At 49.2% G+C, this 19,990-nt stretch overlaps 3 protein-coding genes across 4 annotated transcripts; 1 reads left to right on the forward strand and 2 right to left on the reverse strand.

Annotated features, from left to right (window-relative positions):
• Positions 1 to 216: 216 nt before the first annotated feature.
• On the reverse strand, positions 217 to 7,074 carry Lysmd1 (LysM domain containing 1). The gene is made up of 3 exons (XM_004667144.2): positions 6,762 to 7,074; positions 2,255 to 2,619; positions 217 to 1,329 (listed from the first exon to the last, which is right to left on the reverse strand). Exons 1-3 carry the CDS (start codon positions 6,939 to 6,941, stop codon positions 1,191 to 1,193), a joined length of 684 nt encoding a protein of 227 aa, XP_004667201.2. The 5' UTR covers positions 6,942 to 7,074; the 3' UTR covers positions 217 to 1,190.
• Positions 7,075 to 7,675: 601 nt separating this feature from the next.
• On the forward strand, positions 7,676 to 12,345 carry Scnm1 (sodium channel modifier 1). 2 transcript variants are annotated; one of them, XM_045138485.1, is made up of 7 exons: positions 7,678 to 8,040; positions 8,264 to 8,334; positions 8,769 to 8,857; positions 9,312 to 9,409; positions 9,527 to 9,639; positions 11,854 to 12,048; positions 12,188 to 12,345. In XM_045138485.1, exons 1-7 carry the CDS (start codon positions 7,990 to 7,992, stop codon positions 12,285 to 12,287), a joined length of 717 nt encoding a protein of 238 aa, XP_044994420.1. In that variant the 5' UTR covers positions 7,678 to 7,989; the 3' UTR covers positions 12,288 to 12,345. The 2 variants fall into 2 exon arrangements, with proteins under 2 accessions (XP_044994421.1, XP_044994420.1); XM_045138486.1 differs by lacking the exon at positions 11,854 to 12,048 and having other exon boundaries at positions 7,676 to 8,040.
• A 543-nt stretch (positions 12,346 to 12,888) lies between these two features.
• On the reverse strand, positions 12,889 to 19,576 carry Tmod4 (tropomodulin 4). The gene is made up of 10 exons (XM_045138640.1): positions 19,495 to 19,576; positions 18,354 to 18,516; positions 18,001 to 18,157; positions 16,329 to 16,445; positions 15,249 to 15,338; positions 14,745 to 14,875; positions 14,535 to 14,642; positions 14,069 to 14,212; positions 13,325 to 13,469; positions 12,889 to 12,971 (listed from the first exon to the last, which is right to left on the reverse strand). The coding sequence occupies exons 2-10, from the start codon at positions 18,474 to 18,476 to the stop codon at positions 12,949 to 12,951; spliced, it is 1,038 nt and encodes a 345-aa protein (XP_044994575.1). The 5' UTR covers positions 18,477 to 18,516; positions 19,495 to 19,576; the 3' UTR covers positions 12,889 to 12,948.
• Positions 19,577 to 19,990: the final 414 nt, after the last annotated feature.

Genomic DNA, 19,990 nt, shown 5'->3' on the forward strand with positions numbered 1-19,990 from the left:
GAAAGGAGTTATAGACACTCACTCATCTCAGCTTTCACCATTCCCAAACAGGCGACTGAGGACATATTTCCAGTACTATTGAGGTTCCCTTGTTTACTTCTTTTCTTTTGTTTGTGTGATTTTTATTTTTATTTTTATTTTTATTTTTATTTTTATTTTTATTTTTATTTTTTTTTTTTGAGGTAGGGTCTCACTCTAGCCCAGGCTGACCTGGAACTCACTCTATAGAGTCCCAGGCTGGCCTCGAACTCATCCCAATCCTACCTCTGCCTCCCCAATGCTGAGATTAAAGGCATCCCTTGCCTGCTTTTGTTTTAGAAAACAAAGACCAAACTGAATTGCAGACCAGTGCTACAAGTTTAAAAAAAAAATGCAGTGAGGAACTAGAAAGATACAGAGGCTCTGGTGTGGAGGGGGTGTAACAGCTGCCCCTCACCCCTGCCATCCTTTAGCCCACTGCATGCTGAGCAGAGGACAGGCCGGAGGGTGAAGTGGTGGAACAGAAAGTCCAGTTCCCCACACGGCTACCTTCTCAGAGCAAGAGCTGTAAGAGGGAATAGGGAATTGGCTCGTGAAGACAGAGCCCACAGCCTTTACCTTTAGACCAGGGAAAAGGCTGAGAACAGTGCTGTCTTGGGGGGGGGGGCGCTAGCTCACTGGACCCCCGCCCTCAACTGCTGAGGAGCCGGGAGATGGGGACAGCCAGCAGGCCTGGCTCACTGTTTCTGGGCCTCTCTCACGTCCAGTTCTGGAAACCCCATTTTTCATCTCAGGCTTGGAGGGAGTTAGATATAGCAAATAAATATTACTTCGATATAGCACCAAATAAATTAGGTAACATGGTTGGAGATGGGAGGAAGTTGGGGGGGGGGTCTGCTTCCTGGCTCCAAGGCCAGGGACCGGGGAAAGAACCGGGAAGGCAGCGAGGGTTTCAGAAGAGCTTCTGAATCTAAAGGGTGACTCTGGATTCAGCCCAGGAACGGGCAAGAGGTCTGTTCCCACATCTTACTGCTGTCATAAAAATCTGCCCCCCCCCCAGCTGAGGAATTCCTGATAGACAGAGAGGCCAGGGAAGATGGCTGAAGAGGAGGGAGGCGGGCCGGGAAGTGATGTTCTTCAGCCTCACCTCAGAATCATCTCCTCCTCAAGTTGTTCCTTCAGCTATCTTCTTTCTATCACTTATGGGAACATCAGAGTTTGAAGATTTCATCTTCCTGCTCTCGTAGCGTCTGGGTCCGAGAGGTCCGGGTCAGCGGCACAGGACCTAAGACTGCTCGCTGCTGCGTCCTAGGGGAGCTCAGATGGAGCCCTGCATCCTCCCCAGGTACTCTGCAGGTAAGGAAAGGGGCACAGAGAGAGAGAGAGAGAGAGAGATAGAGATAGATCAGGACAAGAACCTGAGTTTGGCCAAGGAAAAAGGTACAGTGGGGGCTGGAGAGATGGCTGAGTGGTTAAGGCACTTGCCTGCAAAGCCTAAGGATCCATGTTCAATTCTCCAGATCCCACATACATTGCACATGCCCACTAGGTGGCACGAGCATCTGGAGTGCAATAGCAGTGGCTGAGGCACTGGTGCACCAATTCCCTCTCTCTCTCTCTCAAATAAATAAATAATAAATAAATAAGCCAGTTGTGGTGGTGCACAGCTTTAATCCCAGCACACGGGAAGCAGAGGTAGGAGGATCACCATGAGTTTGAGGCCATCCTGAGACTACCTAATGATTTCCAGGTCAGCCTAGACCACAGTGAAACCCTACATAGAAAAACCAAAGTAAATAAACAAATAAATAACTGAAGGTGTAGTAGAAGATGCCTTCTTCTATTGCATGAGCTGGATGGAAAAATTAATCTTTTCTTGAGCTGGGTGTGGTGTCACACACCTTTAATCCCAGCACTTGGAAGGCAGAGGTAGGAAGACTGCCATGAGTTTGAGGCCACCCTGAGACTATATACTGAGTTCCAGATCAGCCTGGGCTAGAGTGAAACCCTACCTCGAAAAAAAAGTATACATATAAATTTTTTCTGGAAAAAAAAAAATCCCAGCCCTAATGCTCCTTTAGAGATTATTACAGCAATAAGAGCAGTTAATTGCTTTATTCCAGTGAGAACATGGAACTTAGTTTCCTACCACCTCAACTCATTCCAGCAACTACAGGCTCTCCACATTGTCTTGGGACTCCCCAGGGCTTCTCCCCCTGCTGGCCCTGTGGAGGAATGTCTATGGAGGGACTGGGAAGAAACCACTCAAACTCACCCACTTTCCCCTTTTCTCAGCTTCTGGGCAGCAGCCTTCTTTGACAGGCTGATCTGTGAGTCAAGCTTCTTAAGGAAATCAGAGGCCGAGAGATCATGAGTGGGTGGGAGGGGTTGCTGATGAGGCGTGGGGAGCACTTTGCCGTTGGCACAGCCTGAACCTGTCTCTTGATTCTTCCTCTCCTCTGAGTGTGAGCAAACGTCCAGGTTGCTTGGGTATATCTCTTCCTCTCCATCTTTCTCTTCCTCAGAATCCAAACTGTGGAACAGGTCTCTGGGCTCTGTCAGGATGGGGATGTAGAGGGTTTTCTTCAGGAAGATGGAGTCATTAGTGTAAAGGCGGTTTGCACGCTTAATCTGTTCCATCTTAAAAAAAATCACCAAAATTAATGAACATAACACTCATCAATCATGGGCTAGAGAAATGGCTCAATGGTCAAGGCACTTGCCTATAAAGCCTACCGACCCAGCTTCAAATAAAGCCTACGGACCCAGCTTCAATTTTTCAGTACCCATGGGAAGCTGGATGCACAAGATGGCACATGTATCTAGAGTTCACTTGCAGTGGCTAAGAGGCTCTGGCGTGCCCATTCTCTATCTGCCTCTTTCTCTCTCAAATAAACAAATAATTTAAAAAAAAAAAAGGGCTGGAGAGATGGCTTAGCAGTTAAGCACTTGCCTGTGAAGCCTAAGGACCCCGGTTTGAGGCTCAATTCCCTAGGACCCATGTTAGCCAGATGCACAAGGAGGCACACGCATCTGGAGTTCGTTTGCAGTGGCTGGAGCCTCTTTCTCTCTCTGTCGCTCTCAAATAAAAGAAAAAAAAAACTTAAAAAAAAAAAAGGTCAAAGCTGTAGTGGTGGCGCACACCTTTAATCCCAGCACTCAGGAGGCAGAGGTAGGAGGATCACCAAGAGTTCAAGGCCACCCTGAGACAACACAGTGAATTCCAGGTCAGCCTGGGCTACAGTGAGACCATACTTCAAAAAAACAAACACAAACAGACCAAAAAAAAAAAAAATCATTAGGGCAGAAGGGATGGCTCTGTGGATGTGTTTGTCTGCAAAACCTGACAACCATGGTTTGATTCCCCAGTACTCATGTACAGCTAGATGCATAAATGGAACTAAAGGCATGTACCATCATGACTGGCTAAACTTGACTAATTTGAACATGTTCTTGTTTTTTGATTTTTTTTTTATTTGCTTTGTATCATAGTTTCATGTATCTCAGGCTGGCCTAGAACTCACTATGTAGCTAAGGCTGGCCTTGAACTCTCCATCCACTTGCTTCTACCTCCTGAGTTCTAGAATTATGGGCATGATATACCACGCCTCAATCACAACTTGCTTCCATGTTACCGATTTTTTATTTATTTATTTGCAAGCAGAGAGAGATAGAAGAGAGACAGACAGAGAGAGAATGGGCACCTCAGAGCCTCCAGCCACTGCAAATGAACTCCAGATGCATGTGCCCCTTGTGCATCTGGCTTATGTGGGCCCTGGTGAATCGAACCTGGGTCCTCTGGCTTCGAGGCAAACGCCTTAACAGCTAAGCCATCTCTCCAGCCCCATGTTACTGATTTTATTTTACATAGATAATATTATGTAGCTGTTCCAATTTCAATATGCTAAAAATTATTTGTGCTCATATGTGTGTGCGTGCATGCACACATGCATGAACACCAGGGTCTCCTGCCACTGCTGTAAAGGAAAGCCAGATGCATGCACCAGTCTTTGAATCTGTTTTTTTTTTTTTAGTTTTTCAAGGGTTTTACTCTGGTCCAGGCTGACCTGGAATTCACTATGTAGTCTCAGGGTGGCCTCAAAGTCAGTGATAAATTCTCCTACCTTCTTCCACGTGCTGGGATTAAAGGCGTGAGCCAACACACCCAGCTTTGCATCTGTTTTTTTATGGGACTGGGGAACTGAACCCAGGCCAGCAGCTAGCTTCGCAAGTAAGCTTCAAAGACTCAGACATCTCCCTGACCCTCACTTTACCTGTTTGGGTGTTTTGTTTTTTTTTTTTCACTTTACCTTTTAATAGAAAGAATTATATTTACTTCATAATCTTATGAAGATAAAATGAGAAATATATATATAGATTCTGGTACATACTAACTTAACTGATAGGTGGATAATTTAAGTAATTATTGTTACTAAATATATTCTTCATTTTACAAATGTGGCAAAACTAACGCTTCAGACAGGGGGAGTAACTCACAAGTATGTAGAACAGAATCAGAGTCTAAAACTCTTCTTCACTATAGTACAGAGATTTTCTGTTTTTCTCTTCTTTTATTTATTTATATTATAATTACATTTGAAACAAGACCTCATGTATCCCAGGCTGGCTTCAAACTCGCCACGTAGCATGTAGTTGAGAGTGACCTTGAATTTTTGGTTTGTTCTTGCTTTTTTTTTTGAGGTAGGGTCTCACTCTAGCTCAGGCTGACCTGGAATTCACTATGTAGTCTCACAGAGGCCTCGAACTCATGGCGATGTTACTTCTGCCTCCCAAGTGCTGTGATTAAAGGCGTGTGCCCCCACACCTGGTGTCCTTGAATTTCTTATTCCTTTTTCTTTTTTCTTTTTAAGAGAGAGAGAGAAAAAATAGGTGTGCCTTGGCTTTCAGCAGGTGCGAAGGAGCTCTAGATGCGTGCACCCTTGTGCACATGTGTGACATTGCGTGCTTGTGTCACTGCCTTTGGCTTCCGTGGGACCTGGAGATTGGAACAGCCCTTAGGCTTCATAGGCAAGCGCCATAACCACTAAGCCATCTCTCCAGCCCTTTTTATTTTTATTAATGGCTGCATCAGGGCTTCTAGCCACTGAAAATGAACTCCAGACACATGCACTGCCTTGGGCATCTGGGTTATGTGAGTACTGGGGAACTGAACCTAGGTCCTTAGGTTTCGCAGACAAGCATGCCTTAACCACTAAGCCATCTCTCCAGGAATGACCTTGAATTTCTTTTTGTTTTTTTAATTTTATTTTTATTTATTTGAGACAGAGAAAAGGAGAGAAAGAGAGAGTGAGAATGGGCGTGCCAGGACGCACGTGCCACCTTGTGTATCTGGTTTAAGTGAGACCTGGAGAACTGAACCTGAATCCTTAGGTTTCGCAGACAAGTGCCTAAACTGCTAAGCCATCTCTCCAGCCCGTGACCTTGAATTTCTGATCCTCCTGCTTCCACGTCCCAAGTGCTGGCAAACTGTCATTTGTGCCAGGAATGGTGGCACACGCCTTTCATCCCAGCACTTGGAAAGCAGAGGTAGGAGAATTGCTTTGAGTTCGAGGCCACCCTGATACTCCATAGTGAATTCCAGGTCAGCCTGGGCTAGAGCGACACCCTACCTCGAAAAACCAAAACCAAACAAACAAATAAAAAATCCCTGTGATTTGCCTGCGTAACATTCCCACCTCCAGCACAAGGCAGTAACAAGTCTCTGGCTGGAAGTGTTGCTTGCCTGTACTGCACTTGTCTGGCATGCAGGAGGCCACTGTTCAATCTCCAACAGGAGGTGGAAGTGGGTGGGAGAATGGGTGCCCTCAATAGATAATTGCTGAATCCCTGGGTAGCCTGGTCCTCCGCCTCTTCTGCTCTTGTTATTTAGATCGGGTCTCACTCTAGCCTAGGCTGACCTGGATTTCACTATTGTATCAGGCTGGTATCAAACACTGATCCTTGTCCCTCTGCCTCTGGAGTGCTGGGATTAAATGTGTGTGCCACCACGCCTGACCAACAAGATACTTTTAAGTGGGCTGGAGAGATGGCTTAGTGGTTAAGTGCTTGCCTGTGAAGCCTAAGGACGCTGGTTCCAGGCTTGATTCCCCAGGACCCACATTAGCCAGATGCACAAGGGGGCGCATGCTTCTGGAGTTCGTTTGCAGTGACTAGAAGCCCTGGCGTGTCCGTTCTCTCTCTCAATCTCTCTCTGATTGAAAATAAATAAAAAATTTTATTTTAATTGTTTGATTAGGTTGCACATGGTGGCACACACCATTAATCCCAGCACTCGGGAGGCAGAGATAGGAGGATCGCCATGAGTTTGAGGCCACCCTGAGACTATATAGTGAATTCTAGGTCAGCTTGGACTAGAGTGAGACTCTACCTCTAAAAAGAAAAAAAAAAGTGTTTAATCAGTCTAAGTGTCACCTGAAACACCCCCCCCCCACGCACACACACACAAACACACACAGGCACCATGGGTATATGAGGCTCAAATAAGTTAATGGATGCGCAGCTCCGACACAGTGTGTGGCTTAATAAATAAATGGGAGTTGCTCCTCTTTGTTGGGGACAAAACAGAAGGTGCAGCACGGGGGGGGGGGGAAGGGGAGGGAGGTGCGGGGAGTGGGAGAATAAAGACGGAATGGTCCACACAATATGGAAGGGTAAAGGTCAGGGCAGAGCGCTTAGAGGGTCACCACATTCTCCCGAGGGTTAAATCTCTCCTACAAAGGTCACCCCCACCTCCTCCTACGCCCCGTCCTGGAAAGACTCACCGTCACCCCGTATTTGAGTGCTAGTCCAGCCAGTGTGTCTCCGGGCTCCAATGGATGCTCCAGGCGTCTTTCCCTCACCGGGGAGCAGGCTGATTGTACCAGGCTTCCGTAAGAACGGGCCCGGCTCCCGTGAAGCAGCCCTGAGCCCCCGACTGGGGGCTGTCTAGAGGGAGAAGCCATCTCCACCTCACCTTGCCAAGAGCTGGGGTGACCACTGAGGGAGGCCCCGCCTGAGTGTGACCACAGTGACCACCCTTTCTCTCGTCGTCTTTCTTCTCTCCTAAGCACCCCCCTTCCACTCCCCGACTCCCAGCTTCTCTTTCCTCAAGCCCCCCACCCCAACCCTTATATGTTTATATATTCAGTCCCCGAGTGTCCCCCTTTCAGGACCCCCTTCGATTTTGGCAGACCTCTCCTCCCACCCACCCACCCCCAAATCCTGGCTACGCTGATCTCGGACCTTTGACCTGAGGACACCCCTCGTCAACACTCCTCAGTGTGTCCCCGTGTCTGGGAGCCGGCAGACCGGGAGTCCCCACATCCCGAATCTGCCGGATCCTGGGTTCGACTACTATGGCTAAGATCCGAATCGGGCCCGGGCCCCGCGGCGCTGGGGCTGCAGGCGAGAAGCGCAGGGGCGGCGGGAGTCCACGGGGCACGGTCCAGGCTCAGCTCCTCGGAGGCCCTCTCCGCGTCAGCAAGGGCATACCCTTAATAGCTCCGACTTCCCAGGGAAGTTCTTGAGCTTCGAAGCCACGGAGATGCGAGGGCCCAGCTGCTGATGAGTGGCAAGCTCTTTGGGAGAAAGACTACATTTCCCAAAAGGCACCGCGCGCGCAGCGTCACCCGGCACCCGTAGCAAACGAGCCCCGCTGTCAGAGGTGAAGGCGGGCTTTCCGGAGCCCGTGGAAACGCGTCCCCGGAAGTACATATTCAACCGGAAAGGGGTCGGGAAGAAAGTAAAGAGATAAGACTACTATTCTGTTTTATTTTTTATTTTTTTCGAGGTAGGGTCTCACTCTAGCCCAGGCTGACATAGAACGCACGCACTGTGTAGTCTCAGGGTGGCCTCGAACTCACCGCGATCCTCCTACCTCTGTCTCCCGAGTACTGGGATTAAAGGCCTGCGCCACCACGCCCCGCTAAGATTACTGCGTTTACCGTGGCACGACGGAGTGGGGAAACCGGCACCCGGAGGGTTTGCCATTTTTGGACGCTCACGGTCGTGATGTCTTTCAAGAGGGAAGGGGACGATTGGAGTCAGCTCAATGTGCTCAAAGTAAGCCTTTGGGGGAGAGGGTCAGCAGTCCTGCGCGCGCGGTGTAGGAGCGTCGTTTGGTTGCTCTGGCAACGGTTGGGGGATGGGTGCGTGTGTGGGGGGAGGTGTCTAGAACTGGATAAATGACAGTCTTTACCTTGCTCTCCGCATAGCTCCTGTTTCTTATCCCTATTGTTTCCCATTCCATCCATCTCTTCTATTCTTCTGATCCCGTTCCCCGCAGAAACGAAGAGTTGGGGACTTGCTGGCCAGTTACATCCCAGAGGATGAGGCATTGATGCTGAGGGATGGACGGTGAGAGCGAAGAGGGATCGAGCCTGGGGGGGGGGGGATGGTTATGCGGTCTGAGGCTCAACTATCTTTTGTTACTAAGGAGATCAGGAGTGCATAGGATTCTTTGGCGAGAAGTGAGAATTTGTATAGGTCACATGGTGGCGCACACCTTTAATCCCAGCACTCACTCAGGAGGCAGAGGATCGCTCTGAGTTTGAGGCCAGCCTGAGACTACATAGTGAATTCCAGGTCAGCCTGGGTTAGAGCAAAAAAAAAAAAAAAAAACAAAAAACAAGAGTTAGAGATTGGGAGACGTGGGAGTTAGCCTTGGATGAGTGCAATGACAGATGTGAGACCAACTGACTATGGCGGGACCCTATTCTCACACGCGCGCGTGTACACACACACACACACACACACACACGCTGGTTTATATCATCTCTCCACTTCCCCAGCTTTGCTTGTGCTATCTGCCCCCATCGACCAGTACTGGACACCCTGGCCATGCTGACTGCCCACCGTGCTGGCAAGAAGCATCTGTCTAGTAAGTCTAGGGGAAGAAGGGTTAGAAAGTAAACCGGGGCTGGAGAGATGGCTTAGTGGTTAAGGCGCTTGCCTGCAAAGCCAAAGGACCCAGGTTCGATTCCCCCAGTAACCAAGTAAAGCCAGATGGACAAGGTGGCACATGCATCTGGAGTTCATTTGCATGGCTACAGGCCCTGGTTCGCCCATTCTTTCTATCTGTCTGTATAAAGTAGCCGAGCATGGTGACACACACCTTTAATCCCAGCACTTGGGAGGCAGAGGTAGGACGATCCCTGAGAGTTTGAGGCCACCCTGAGACTGCATAGTGAATTCCAGGTCAGCCTGGACCAGAGTGAGACCCTACCTCGTAAAACTGAAAAAGAAAAAAAAAAAAAAAGAAAGAAAGAAAAATGAACTTTTGAAATCTCAGCAAGCCACTTGTGCTGTGCTTTGAATTCTCACCCTCTCCTCAGGTCTGAAGCTTTTTTATGGCAAGAAGCAGCCAGGAAAGGGGATAGAGCAAAACCCAAAGCAGCAGAATGAATTGAGGAAGGAAGAGACCCAAGCTGAGGTAAATGGGTAATGAGAGAGGGGCTGTGGGAGTTTTCCAGACAGGACTGTATTGCACACACCAGGCTTAAAGGACTTGGGGTTCTGATGGCCCTGACTCTGTCTTTACTCACACCAGGCTCCTTTGCTAACGCATACTCGAATTATCACCCAGAGTGCTCTGCACAGAGCTCCCCACTATAACAGCTGCTGCCGACGGAAGCACAAGGCTGTGGGATTGGAAAACCAGAGGTGAGAAGGGACAAGAGGAAATGGATGGGGCTTCCCAAGTTGTATTCTGGGAAACACTACTGTTGTTTAAAAGGGATTTTTTGGGCTGGAGAGATGGCTTAGCGGTTAAGCGCTTGCCTGTGAAGCCTAAGGACCCCGGTTCGAGGCTCGGTTCCCCAGGTCCCACGTTAGCCAGATGCACAAGGGGGCGCACACGTCTGGAGTTCGTTTGCAGAGGCTGGAAGCCCTGGCGCGCCCATTCTCTCTCTCTCCCTCTACCTTTCTCTCTGTGTCTGTTGCTCTCAAATAAATAAATAAAAAATAAAAGGGATTTTTTGTTTTGTTTTGTTTTTTGTTTTTCGAGGTGGGGTCTCACTCTAGCCCAGGCTGACCTGGAATTCACTGTGGAGTCTCAGGGTGGCCTCGAACTCACAGTGATCCTCCTACCTCTGCCTCCCGAGTGCTGGGATGAAAGGCGTGCGCCACCACACCTGACTTAAAAGGGATTTAAAAAAAATATTTTTATTTATTTGTTTATCTGACAGAGGAAGAGGGAGGGGGAGAGAGCGAATGAGTGCACCAGGGCCTCCAGTCATTGCAGACACACTCCAGACACTTGCACCTCCTTGTGCATCTAGCTAACATGGGTCCTGGGGGATCAAACCTGGGTTCTTTGGCCTTGCAAGCAAGTGCCTTAACTGCTAAGCCATCTCTCCAGCTCTAAAAGGGGATTTTTTTTTTTTTTTCAAGGTAGCTTCTCACTCTAGCTCAGGCTGTCCTGGAATTCACTGTGTAGTCTCAGGGTGGCTTTGAACTCACAGTGATCCTCCTCTTTCTGCCTCTCTAGTGCAGGGATTAAAGGCTTGTGCTACCATGCTTGGCTTAAAAGGGGATTGGGATTTTTAAATGAATTTTAGGAAATGGAGCAATGTAATCCTATTTAAAGAGTAGTAGGGGCTGGAGAGATGGCTCACTGGTTAAGGAGCTTGCTGGTAAAGCAAAAGGTCCTGGGTTTAAGTACCCAGTATTCACATAAGCCAGATGCACAAAGCGGTGAGCACATGCATCTGGACTTTGCAGCAGCAGGGGCCCTGGTGTTCTCTTTCTCTCTCCATCTCTGTCTCTTTGCTTGCAAATGAATAAATAAAAATATTTAAGATTTTATTTATTGACAGAAAGAGGAAGCAGATAGAGAGAATGGGCATGCCAGGTCCTCCAGCTGCTGCAAACAAGTCCAGATGCATGTGCCACTTTGTGCATCTGGCTTTATGTGGGTACTGGGGAATCAAACCCAGGTCCTTAGGCATTCTAGGCAACATCCTTAACCACTGAGCCATCTCTCCAGCTCAGTTTTAAAAAATGTGTGTGTGTGTGTGTGTGTATGTGTGTGTGTGTGTTTTGGTTTTTCAAGGTAGGGCCTTGCTCTAGCTCAGACTAACCTGGAATTCACTATATATTCTCAAGCTAGCCTTGAACTCACAGCAATCCTTTACTTCGGCCTCCTGAGGTTTTGGGATTTATGACGTGTGCCACTATGCCTGGCCCAATAAAAGTAAAAACCCTGGGGACTGGGGATATAGCTTAGTGGTTACAGCATTTGCCTGCGAAGCCCAAGGACCCAGTGGCACATGCAGTAGCTAGAGGACCTGGCCCACCCATTTTTTCTCTCTCTCTCTCTCTTTCCCTCTTTCTGATAAATAAAAATAAAACATTTTTTTTAAAAAAGGGCTGGGAGATGGCTTAGTGGTTAAGGCACTTGCCTGCAAAGCCTAAGGACCCAGGTTCGATTCCCTAGGACCCTTGTAAGCCAGATGTACAAGGTGGCACATCATCTGTCATTTGTTTGCAGTAACTGGAGGCCCTGGCATGCACATTCACACACACTCTCTCTCTCTGACTCTCTAAATAAGTAAATAAAAATAAAATATTTAAGGCCGGGTGTGGTGGCGCATGCCTTTAATCCCAGTACTGGGGAAGCAGAGGTAGGAGGATCACCATGAGTTCAAGGCCAGCCTGAGACTACATAGTGTATTCCAAGTCAGTTGGACCAGAATGAAACTGTATCTTGAAAAAAAAAAAATCTTTAACCAAATTAATTCCATAGTGTTTCATATACATAGTACTTAAGCTCTTAGGAGACTCAGTTTAGGAAACACTAAGCTAAGGGGTTAAGAGTCCCAGGAGAGCTGGCCCTTCCCTTACTGCTTTTACAGGCTTGGGTTCTTCTCTACCCAGACCAGATGCCCCTAGGCCCTGTGCCTCCCATTCGCCTTCACCAGCCCCAGAGGTTGAAGGCCAGAGTGGGAAGATCAGTAGGGAACCTGAGCCCGAGGCTGGCCCACAGTCCAGGGAGTCAGCAACTCTCTCAGCCCCTGCGCCCGTGAGTCCCACAAGAAGACGCGTCTTAGACCATTACCTCACTCTTCGGAGGTGAGTTTGCCAGGTCATTCTGCTCAGATTTTTCTCTTTTCTCCCAGGCCCTCCTTTTGTCAAACCCACCCAGCTGTTTTTATGGCCTCTTTGTAATAAACCCCTTTCGTGACCAATTCTGTTTTCCCTTGTGTTCCAGCTCTGGTTGGATCCCAGATGGCCAAGGTCGGTGGATAAAGGATGAAAATGTTGAGTTTGACTCTGATGAGGAAGAACCGCCTGATCTCCCCTTGAACTGACACCCTGTCCCCCAACAAATAAATGACAATGGGCACCGAGGTGCCTGCTGTTCCTCAAGTTGGGTTCCTTGCCCAGTCTCTGGATTGCAGATCTGTTCCTTCTCAGCCTGGCCACTCCTTCCTGTAATGTACACAGCTCCCGTCTTCCTAGCCCCTCCCCCACCTTCTGAAAGTCTTGCCAAGCGTCAGCTGCACGCAGCCCGGTGCCCTATTAATAAGTCTGTCAGAAAGAGGTCTTTGCCCTTCATGTTGTCTGCCTCCTCCTCCAGCTCCAAAGTCCCTCCCCCTTCACATGTGGACCGCGGGACACACCGAGGGGCTCTGACCACCGCTAGAAACAGCACCACGGCCAAGTACCCTGTGAAACTTGAAAAGACCAAAAGGCCTTGGCAGGTTTATGGGGAACACTAAGGGACAGAGCTTCCCCACCTCCTCCAAGTAACCTGAACCTCCCTGCCTGCTGATCCCCAGAGTATAAATAATCCCTTGATGAACTGGCAGTAACCCTTGGGGGTTAGCGCCAAGATTCCCACCCCAAAGCCCCAGGAGGGTGTGGATGGAGTGAACAAAAAGGGACTTTTATTTACAGGAAAAGGGTGGGGGGGAGATGAGGATTTCTGTGTCCGGAGCTGCCAGCTCTGGTGGTAAAGAAAGGGTGACATTATCTCTTCTTCTGCTGACGACCTGTAGAGGAAAGAGTAGGCGCAACTCAATCTCGTTTTTGGCAGTGGCACCCCGCTTTCCACTTCTTTAGTCAGACTCACAATCCTTAAGCCACCCAACAGTCCCATTCCACATTAACACAACAAAAATTAGGATACACACCTCTAAACAAAAACATCATCACTCCTCGCAAGGTACCATTATGTCAGGCTTCCTTCCCACCTCTACTGGTATTTGGATAAGAAGGGCTTTTGTATCTATTTCCTGATCACTCCGCTTCTTACGCTTGGGAACGTCTCTGGCCCCAACCCAGGGCTGTTTGTCAGTAACCCGGGCTCAGGAGGATCTGCCCACACTGGGTCTGCGGTACTCACGCAATTCATTGTTCCTGGTCATGGCCTGTGCTGCCCGAGCTCGTGGCCCCTGCTGTGTAAAGTGGTAGCCAAAGCGGACAATAGAGGGACACTGCTCTAGCACGGTGGCCATTTCCATTTCCACCGCATCACCAGGCCACTGGCGCTGGAGGACAGAGAGGTGAAAGCTATCAGACACCCCTCGAGTTCACCAGAGCACAGCCTCACTGGGAAGTCAAGAAGCTGATTTTGGGGGCTGGAGAAATGGCTTAGCAGTTAAGATGTTTGCCTACAAAGCCAAAGGATCCCTGTTCGATTCTCCAGGACCCACAATAAGCCAGACGTACAAGGGGGCACATGCATCTGCAGTTCATTTGCAGTGGCTGAAGGCCCTGGCGTGCCCATTTTCTTTCTCTACCTCTCCCCCCCCCCCCAAGTAATAAGATTTTTAAAAAGCTGCCACGTGTGGTGGTGCACGCCTTTAATCCCAGCACTGGGGAGCAGAGATAGGAGGATCACCGTGAGTTCAAGGCCACCCTGAGACTGCATAGTGAATTCCAGGTCAGCCTGGGCTAGAGCGAGACCCTACCTGGGAAAACCAAAAGGAAAAAATAAAAGAAGCTTATTTTTTTTTCTAGAGTGGGTGAAGAGACACTGTCTTGACTCCCCTCAGATAAGAAGAGAAATGAAGTGATTAGTGGCTGGCTCGGGGAGAAATCCCAATGGGCATCTGCTGGGGGCAAGACCAGGGAAGGGCACACTGACCTGGTTATCCACACGGAGCTCGGTGAGAGTGGCATTTTCCCGAACTGCCTTCAGCACAGCCATGAGCCCCGTGCTGCTAATGAAGTTGGATTCGATGTTCAGACTCTGAAGACTGCGGTTCTCCCGTAACATGTCAGCCACAGCCTGGGTGGAGGGACTTGGGTTAGGGTTAGGGGACAGTTTCACAGATGACTGAGGAGAGAAGGAACGGGAGCAAGAGGAAAACACAGCTCTCTGAGAAGCTTCTCTGAGGAGCTGGAAGAAGTGGAGCTGAAGGGAGAAGTGGGGTCAAGTGAAAGCAGGGAGATTATATGCTCAGTGGGATTGGGGGAGTGTTACAGAGGTGGTTTTGGGGGGAAGATTTCAGAGTTGACAGGGTAGGGGAGTTCTTCATGAGGACTGCCTTAAGAAAGCACCCCCAGCACAAGCCTTTAGGACAGCGAAGAGAGGGTATCACTAGCCTTACATTGGCAATGGGGTCACCGCTCTTTGTGGCCACCAGACTGAAGCTCCGGACGTAGGTGTTAGTCTTCATGGCTTCACACAGCTCGCTGAGCATGGGTTTGGGGATGTCCTGTCAGGGGGGCACGGGACATGGTGGGCTAGGAACTCTCATGTCGGCAGTTACTCCCTACCCCCACGCCATATTACTATTTGGAAGATAAAAGTCAAATACCTGTATGTTATTAAGGTTCACTTCCTCCAGGTCCTTATCGTTGCTCCGAACCCTCTTTAGCATCTCCTCGATGTTTGTGGGATTTGGGGGTTCATCTGGCACTGGCTTATACTTGTCAGGCTGAACCACACCTGATGTGTGAGGGCAGGAAGGGAACCCCAGTATGTCCTCCACTGTCTCTCCCTTCTCCCCCTTGGTTCTTCATCTTTTTTTTTTTTTTTTTTTTTTTTGAGGTAGGGTCTCACTCTAGCCCAGGCTGACCTGGAATTCCCTATGTAGTCTCAGGGTGCCCTCGAACTCATGGCGATCCTCCTACCTCCGCCTCTGAGTGCTGCGATTAAAGGTGTGCGCCACCACACCCAGTTTCCCCCCTTGGTCCTTTAATCCCTCATGCACCTTGTCCTCTCCCGTATTCAACTATCCTACCCTTTGCTATCTTTTCTCAGCCTCTGGGGTTTCGGTCCCAGAGCCCTGGGGAGGGGCCGTGCTTCCCAGCACACTCACTGCTAATGCCTTCCGTGTTGCAGATTTCTCCGCTGCAGATGGCATCATAGTACTGCTTGTTGCTCATCAGCGTGTACATGCCCAGAATGGCTGGAGGGGAGAAGCAGAGGGGCGCAGGGAATGGAGAAGGGCCTTGTTCCCAACCTGCCCCTTCCACCGCAGTTTTATAGCCTCATCCCTTCCACCCTTCCAAAGAGCTTTCTCAGACTCCCTCATCCCCAAGAGTCCCTTCCATAAACTTCCCAAGGGCTATAGTTTTTAAAACATTAGCACAGGGGCTGGAGAGATGGCTTAGCAGTTAAGCGCTTGCCTGTGAAGCCTAAGGACCCCGGTTCGAGGCTCGATTCCCCAGGACCCACGTTAGCCAGATGCACAAGGGGGCGCACGCGTCTGGAGTTCGTTTGCAGTGGCTGGAAGCCCTGGCGCACCCATTCTCTCTCTCTGCCTCTTCCTCTGTATCTGTCACTCTCAAATAAATAAATAAATACAAATTAAGTTATTCAATTAAAAACGAGGGCTGGGGGCTGGAGAGATGGCTTAGCAGTTAAGACATTTGCTTGCCAAGCCAAAGGACCCAGGTTCTATTCCCCAGGACCCACATAAGCCAGATGCACAAGGTGGTGCGTGTGTCTGGAGTTCGTTTATGATAGCTGAAGGCCCTGTAATGTCCTTTCTCTCTATCTGCCTCTCTCTCTCCCTTTCAAGTAAATAAATAAATAAATTTTTAAAATGAGGGCTGGGAGATGGCTTGGAGGTTAAGGTGCTTCCAAAGCCTGACTGTCCCAGGTTCAATTTCCCAGTACCCACGGGAAACCATATACACAAAATAGCACATGTATCTGCAGGTCGTTTGCAGGGACAGGAGGCCCTCCTGTGCCCATTCTTTCTGTCTCTCTCTCACAGATAAATTAAAAAAAATTGAAAAATTAATATTCAAGCCAGCAAGTGATCGAACCCCACTGCCTGAAGCTTTCCCAGACGTCCCTGTCCTGGTTTGGTCATTCTCCACGAGTCCTGTGTCATGGTGAGGATGCGAGTACCCTGTTCATTCTCCGTCCATTACCTCCCATGGCTGCCCACCTGCAATGTCACACATTTCAGCATCTGTAGCGTGGGCCAGGGCCTCTTCCAGCTCAGGCTCCAGGGTAATCTGTTCTTGTGCTGGGATCTCTCTCTTGGGTTGAATATAGGGTTTCCCTGAAAGGGAGATGAAGGATGGTTTGGGTACAGTTCATTTTTTTCCCCCAAGATCCTGGCCTCCACCTTCATTTCCTTCTCCGTGGTCACAAGGGGACAGTGGAAAGCCTGGGTCCTTGCGCAAGCTCAAGACTCCTGGGTGCCTTGAGCTCTCATGAGAGCTGAAGAGTGCAGGCTGGTGTGGAGGACTATGCTTGTAATTCCAGCACTTGGGAAGCAGAGTCAGGAGGATCACTAGTTGAAGGTCAGCCTGAGCTACACAGTAAGACCATCTCAAAAAGAAAAAGTGGGGGGGGGGTACTGGAAAGATGACTTAGCAGTTAAGGCGCTTGCCTGTGAAGCCTAGGCATCCAGGTTCAATTCTGCCACAGTTCAATTTCCTAGGACCTATATAAGCCAGGTACACAAGGTGACGCATGCATCTGGAGCTCATTTGCAGTGGCTGAATGGTGTGCCCTTTCTCTCTCTGCCTCTCAAATAAATAAATAAAAATAAAATTATTTTTTTTAATGGGGCTAAGCTGGCCATGGTGGTACATGCCTTTAATCCCAGAACTCAGGAGGCAGAGGTAGGAGGATCACCAGGAGTTCGAGGCCACCACGTGTACCACCACGCCCAGCTATCTCCCCCTTTTTAATAAATAACAAAAATAAAATATATAAAAAAAAAACAACTCTGAGTTCTAGGCCAAGCTGAGACTACATAGTAAGTTCTAGGTCAGCCTGGGCTAGTGAGAGACCCTACATCAAAAAACAGAAAAGGAAAAAATATCTGCCAGCACTTGGGAGTCAAAGGTAGGAGGATCGCTGTGAGTTTAAGGCCAGCCTTAGAATACATAGTGAATTCCAGGTCAGCCTGGGCAACAGGGAGACTCTACCTCAGAAAACAAAACAAAAGAAAACAAAAAGAAAAGAATATGCGCTGGAGAGATGGCTTAGCAGTTAAGGTGCTTGCCTGCAAAGCTAAAGGACCCAGATTTGATTCCCCAGGACTCATTTAATTTTAAAATTAAAAGCCAGATGCACAAGGGGGCACATGCATATGGAGTTCGTTTGCAGTGGCTGGCAGCCCTGGTGTGCCCATTCCCCTATCTGCCTCTTCCTCTTCTGCTCTCTCTCCTTCTCAAATAAATAAAACCATGAGATCTATTAAAAACAAACAAAAAGGGCTGGAGAGATGGCTTAGCGGTTAAGCGCTTGCCTGTGAAGCCTAAGGACCCCGGTTCGAGGCTCGGTTCCCCAGGTCCCACGTTAGCCAGATGCACAAGGGGGCGCACGCGTCTGGAGTTCGTTTGCAGAGGCTGGAAGCCCTGGCGCGCCCATTCTCTCTCTCTCCCTCTATCTGTCTTTCTCTCTGTGTCTGTCGCTCTCAAATAAATAAATAAATAATTTAAAAAACAACAACAACAACAAAAAAAAAAACAAGCTGACATGCTAATGTCGCGCACCTGAGCCCCTGGACAAGCAGGGGAGCTGGAAGAGGAGAGGGAAGCTAATCAGGAGATGTAAGGGACCGTCACTGGTGTTTGGGGGCATGGGTGTCAGGGTGCCCTCACCCTTCTTCTCGCCTGTGAAGGGCACCAGATCATCACGCTCTTTGACCTCTAGGGCCTGGTGCTCCAGGTACTGCAAAAGGGCATCTCGGTCCAGTGGCCCTGTCGGACTCTTCTTTGTCTGGTCGCGTTGTCTTAGTCCAGCTGGTAGCAGCATGTTCTTAGGGGTGAGTTTTGGGGAGAAAGATACCCTTCTAAGGTTCCCTAAAACATCTCCAAACACTACTCCCTGGCCCGCTTAGGATTCTGCTTCCCCCCACCCTTGGATGGCTGTGTTCTCAGACACCCAGAGTCCAGTACCCTTCCCAAGTAGAATCTCGGGGACCCGCCCTGGCTCCCTGTGCCGGTGCGCCTACCTCGGGGTCCATCTCTTGTAGCTCGCAGTCCAGCTGTTCCAGCTCCTCGGGGCTCAAGGTTCTGAGGATCTCATCTTCATCTATATCTCTGTACTTCTCCAGCTCCTTCTGGTAGGATGACATGGTGGCCCCCACCCCCTCCCCACTGTGAGGCACTCCCGGCCTGGTGGGGGGAGGATAGGGGAAAAGTTACTGGACAATGAAAGTTGGACACGGAGGCAGTGGAATCGCAGAGACCAGGTCAGGGTTAGAACAGTGAACTAAACGCGAGAGGCTAGAAGTCTGGTTGGGGATGTGGTAAAATTAGGTTCTTTCTCAGCTAGTCTTCTTCCGGCTTCGCCAGGCCTCAGCCACTCTGGAGGAATATCCCAGGACCCATACTGGGTCTGTCCTCTCCCTGTATGATGGAGAAATCTCGACAGCACCCTCTGGGACAATCCCCTTCTCCTGGGCACAGCTGCTGGCGGCTCTGCCAACACAGCTGGCCCCGTGCCCAGTTCCTATTGAAAGGTGTGGGAGAGGGGGTGGCAGAGCGCTTCAGGGAAATTCCTCCTCTCTTTTCCATTATCCAGCCCTTTCTTAATTGGTTAAGCAAGGTAATGGGATAATTGGCTGGGGGAGAAGGGGTTACAGTCTCTTACCCTTGCTTCCTGTTATGGGGGAACAAAACTCCGCTATCTGTGTTTGCTAAAATTCTAAATCCTAAAGGAAGTTAAGGCTCAGAAGCTGGGAAACTTCCAGGTTGGAAGAACAGTGCGGTCTCAGAAGGGATTGAGATTCCGTAATTTGTCACCAGGAAGGTGACACCAGACCAAAGGGTAAAAAAAAAAAAACAAAAACTTTTGAATGGAGTAGTTCCTCTAAAACCAGTGGGAAGAGTAAACCTGTACAATCTTTCACAATATGAAAACCCATTTATACACCCCGCTTAATGTGAAAGACTCTGAAAGTGACACTTATTCTGACAAGATAAACTATGTGGTTAAGATGGGAAGGTGGCAGAAATTAAGACGGACAGAGGCAGAAACATACTTCCTAACACTGTCCCATAAAGGCCACTTTCCTCCTCTCATCTCCCACCAGGCTCTCACCCGCAAGACCCCTCCTTCCCCACGTACCAGTCCTGATGGCCACTTCTCACCCTTTTCTGTCAGTTGGTCCGTCTGTTCTACTGGGACTCTGTTCCAGCAGCAGAGTCCAGTGCCGGGGGAGCGGGTGGGGGAGCAGTGAGCTCAGCATTTTATTATTTTAGCTCTGGCCAGGTGGGGAGTAGTGGGAGATCACATATACACAGCCCCCATACCCTGCCCGGCCCTGAGAGCCTCTAGTGGCCATTATCAGCCATGACAACACCTCTTTGTAGAAGCCAGAACTTTCCACTGGGGATCAAATTATTCCTACTGGTACCTGCTATATTCAAAGGAATGAATATACAGTGATGTAAGTCAATATAGCTGGGCATAGTGGCTTATGCCCAAGTTTGAGGTCAGACTGAGCTACATAGTGAGTTCAAAACCAGTCTAGGATGCATAGCAAAACTCTTGTCTCAAAGATAAAAAGCTGGCGCACACCTTTAATCCCAGCAGAGGAGGCTGAGGTAGGAGGATCGCTGTGAGTTCCAGGCCACCCTGAGACTA

The sequence above is a fragment of the Jaculus jaculus genome, chromosome 19, assembly GCF_020740685.1.
Source record: "Jaculus jaculus isolate mJacJac1 chromosome 19, mJacJac1.mat.Y.cur, whole genome shotgun sequence".
Lineage (NCBI taxonomy): Eukaryota > Metazoa > Chordata > Mammalia > Rodentia > Dipodidae > Jaculus > Jaculus jaculus.

Bases quoted from the DNA above. Each gene is read 5' to 3' on its own strand.
- Lysmd1 (XM_004667144.2), bottom strand. From the start codon at position 6,941: ATGGCTTCTCCCTCTAGACAGCCCCCAGTCGGGGGCTCAGGGCTGCTT. The intron at 2,620-6,761 runs GTGAGTCTTTCC...ATTTTTTTTAAG, and splicing joins CACTCAAATACGGGGTGACG to ATGGAACAGATTAAGCGTGC. The intron at 1,330-2,254 runs GTGAGTTTGAGT...CCTTACCTGCAG, and splicing joins CTGAGAAAAGGGGAAAGTGG to AGTACCTGGGGAGGATGCAG.
- Scnm1 (XM_045138485.1), top strand. From the start codon at position 7,990: ATGTCTTTCAAGAGGGAAGGGGACGATTGGAGTCAGCTCAATGTGCTC. The intron at 8,858-9,311 runs GTAAGTCTAGGG...CCCTCTCCTCAG, and splicing joins TGGCAAGAAGCATCTGTCTA to GTCTGAAGCTTTTTTATGGC. The intron at 9,640-11,853 runs GTGAGAAGGGAC...TTCTCTACCCAG, and splicing joins GTGGGATTGGAAAACCAGAG to ACCAGATGCCCCTAGGCCCT.
- Tmod4 (XM_045138640.1), bottom strand. From the start codon at position 18,476: ATGTCATCCTACCAGAAGGAGCTGGAGAAGTACAGAGATATAGATGAA. The intron at 13,470-14,068 runs GTCAGTGTGCCC...TCTGTCCTCCAG, and splicing joins AGCTCCGTGTGGATAACCAG to CGCCAGTGGCCTGGTGATGC. The intron at 12,972-13,324 runs GTGAGTACCGCA...TTTCCTCTACAG, and splicing joins GACCAGGAACAATGAATTGC to GTCGTCAGCAGAAGAAGAGA.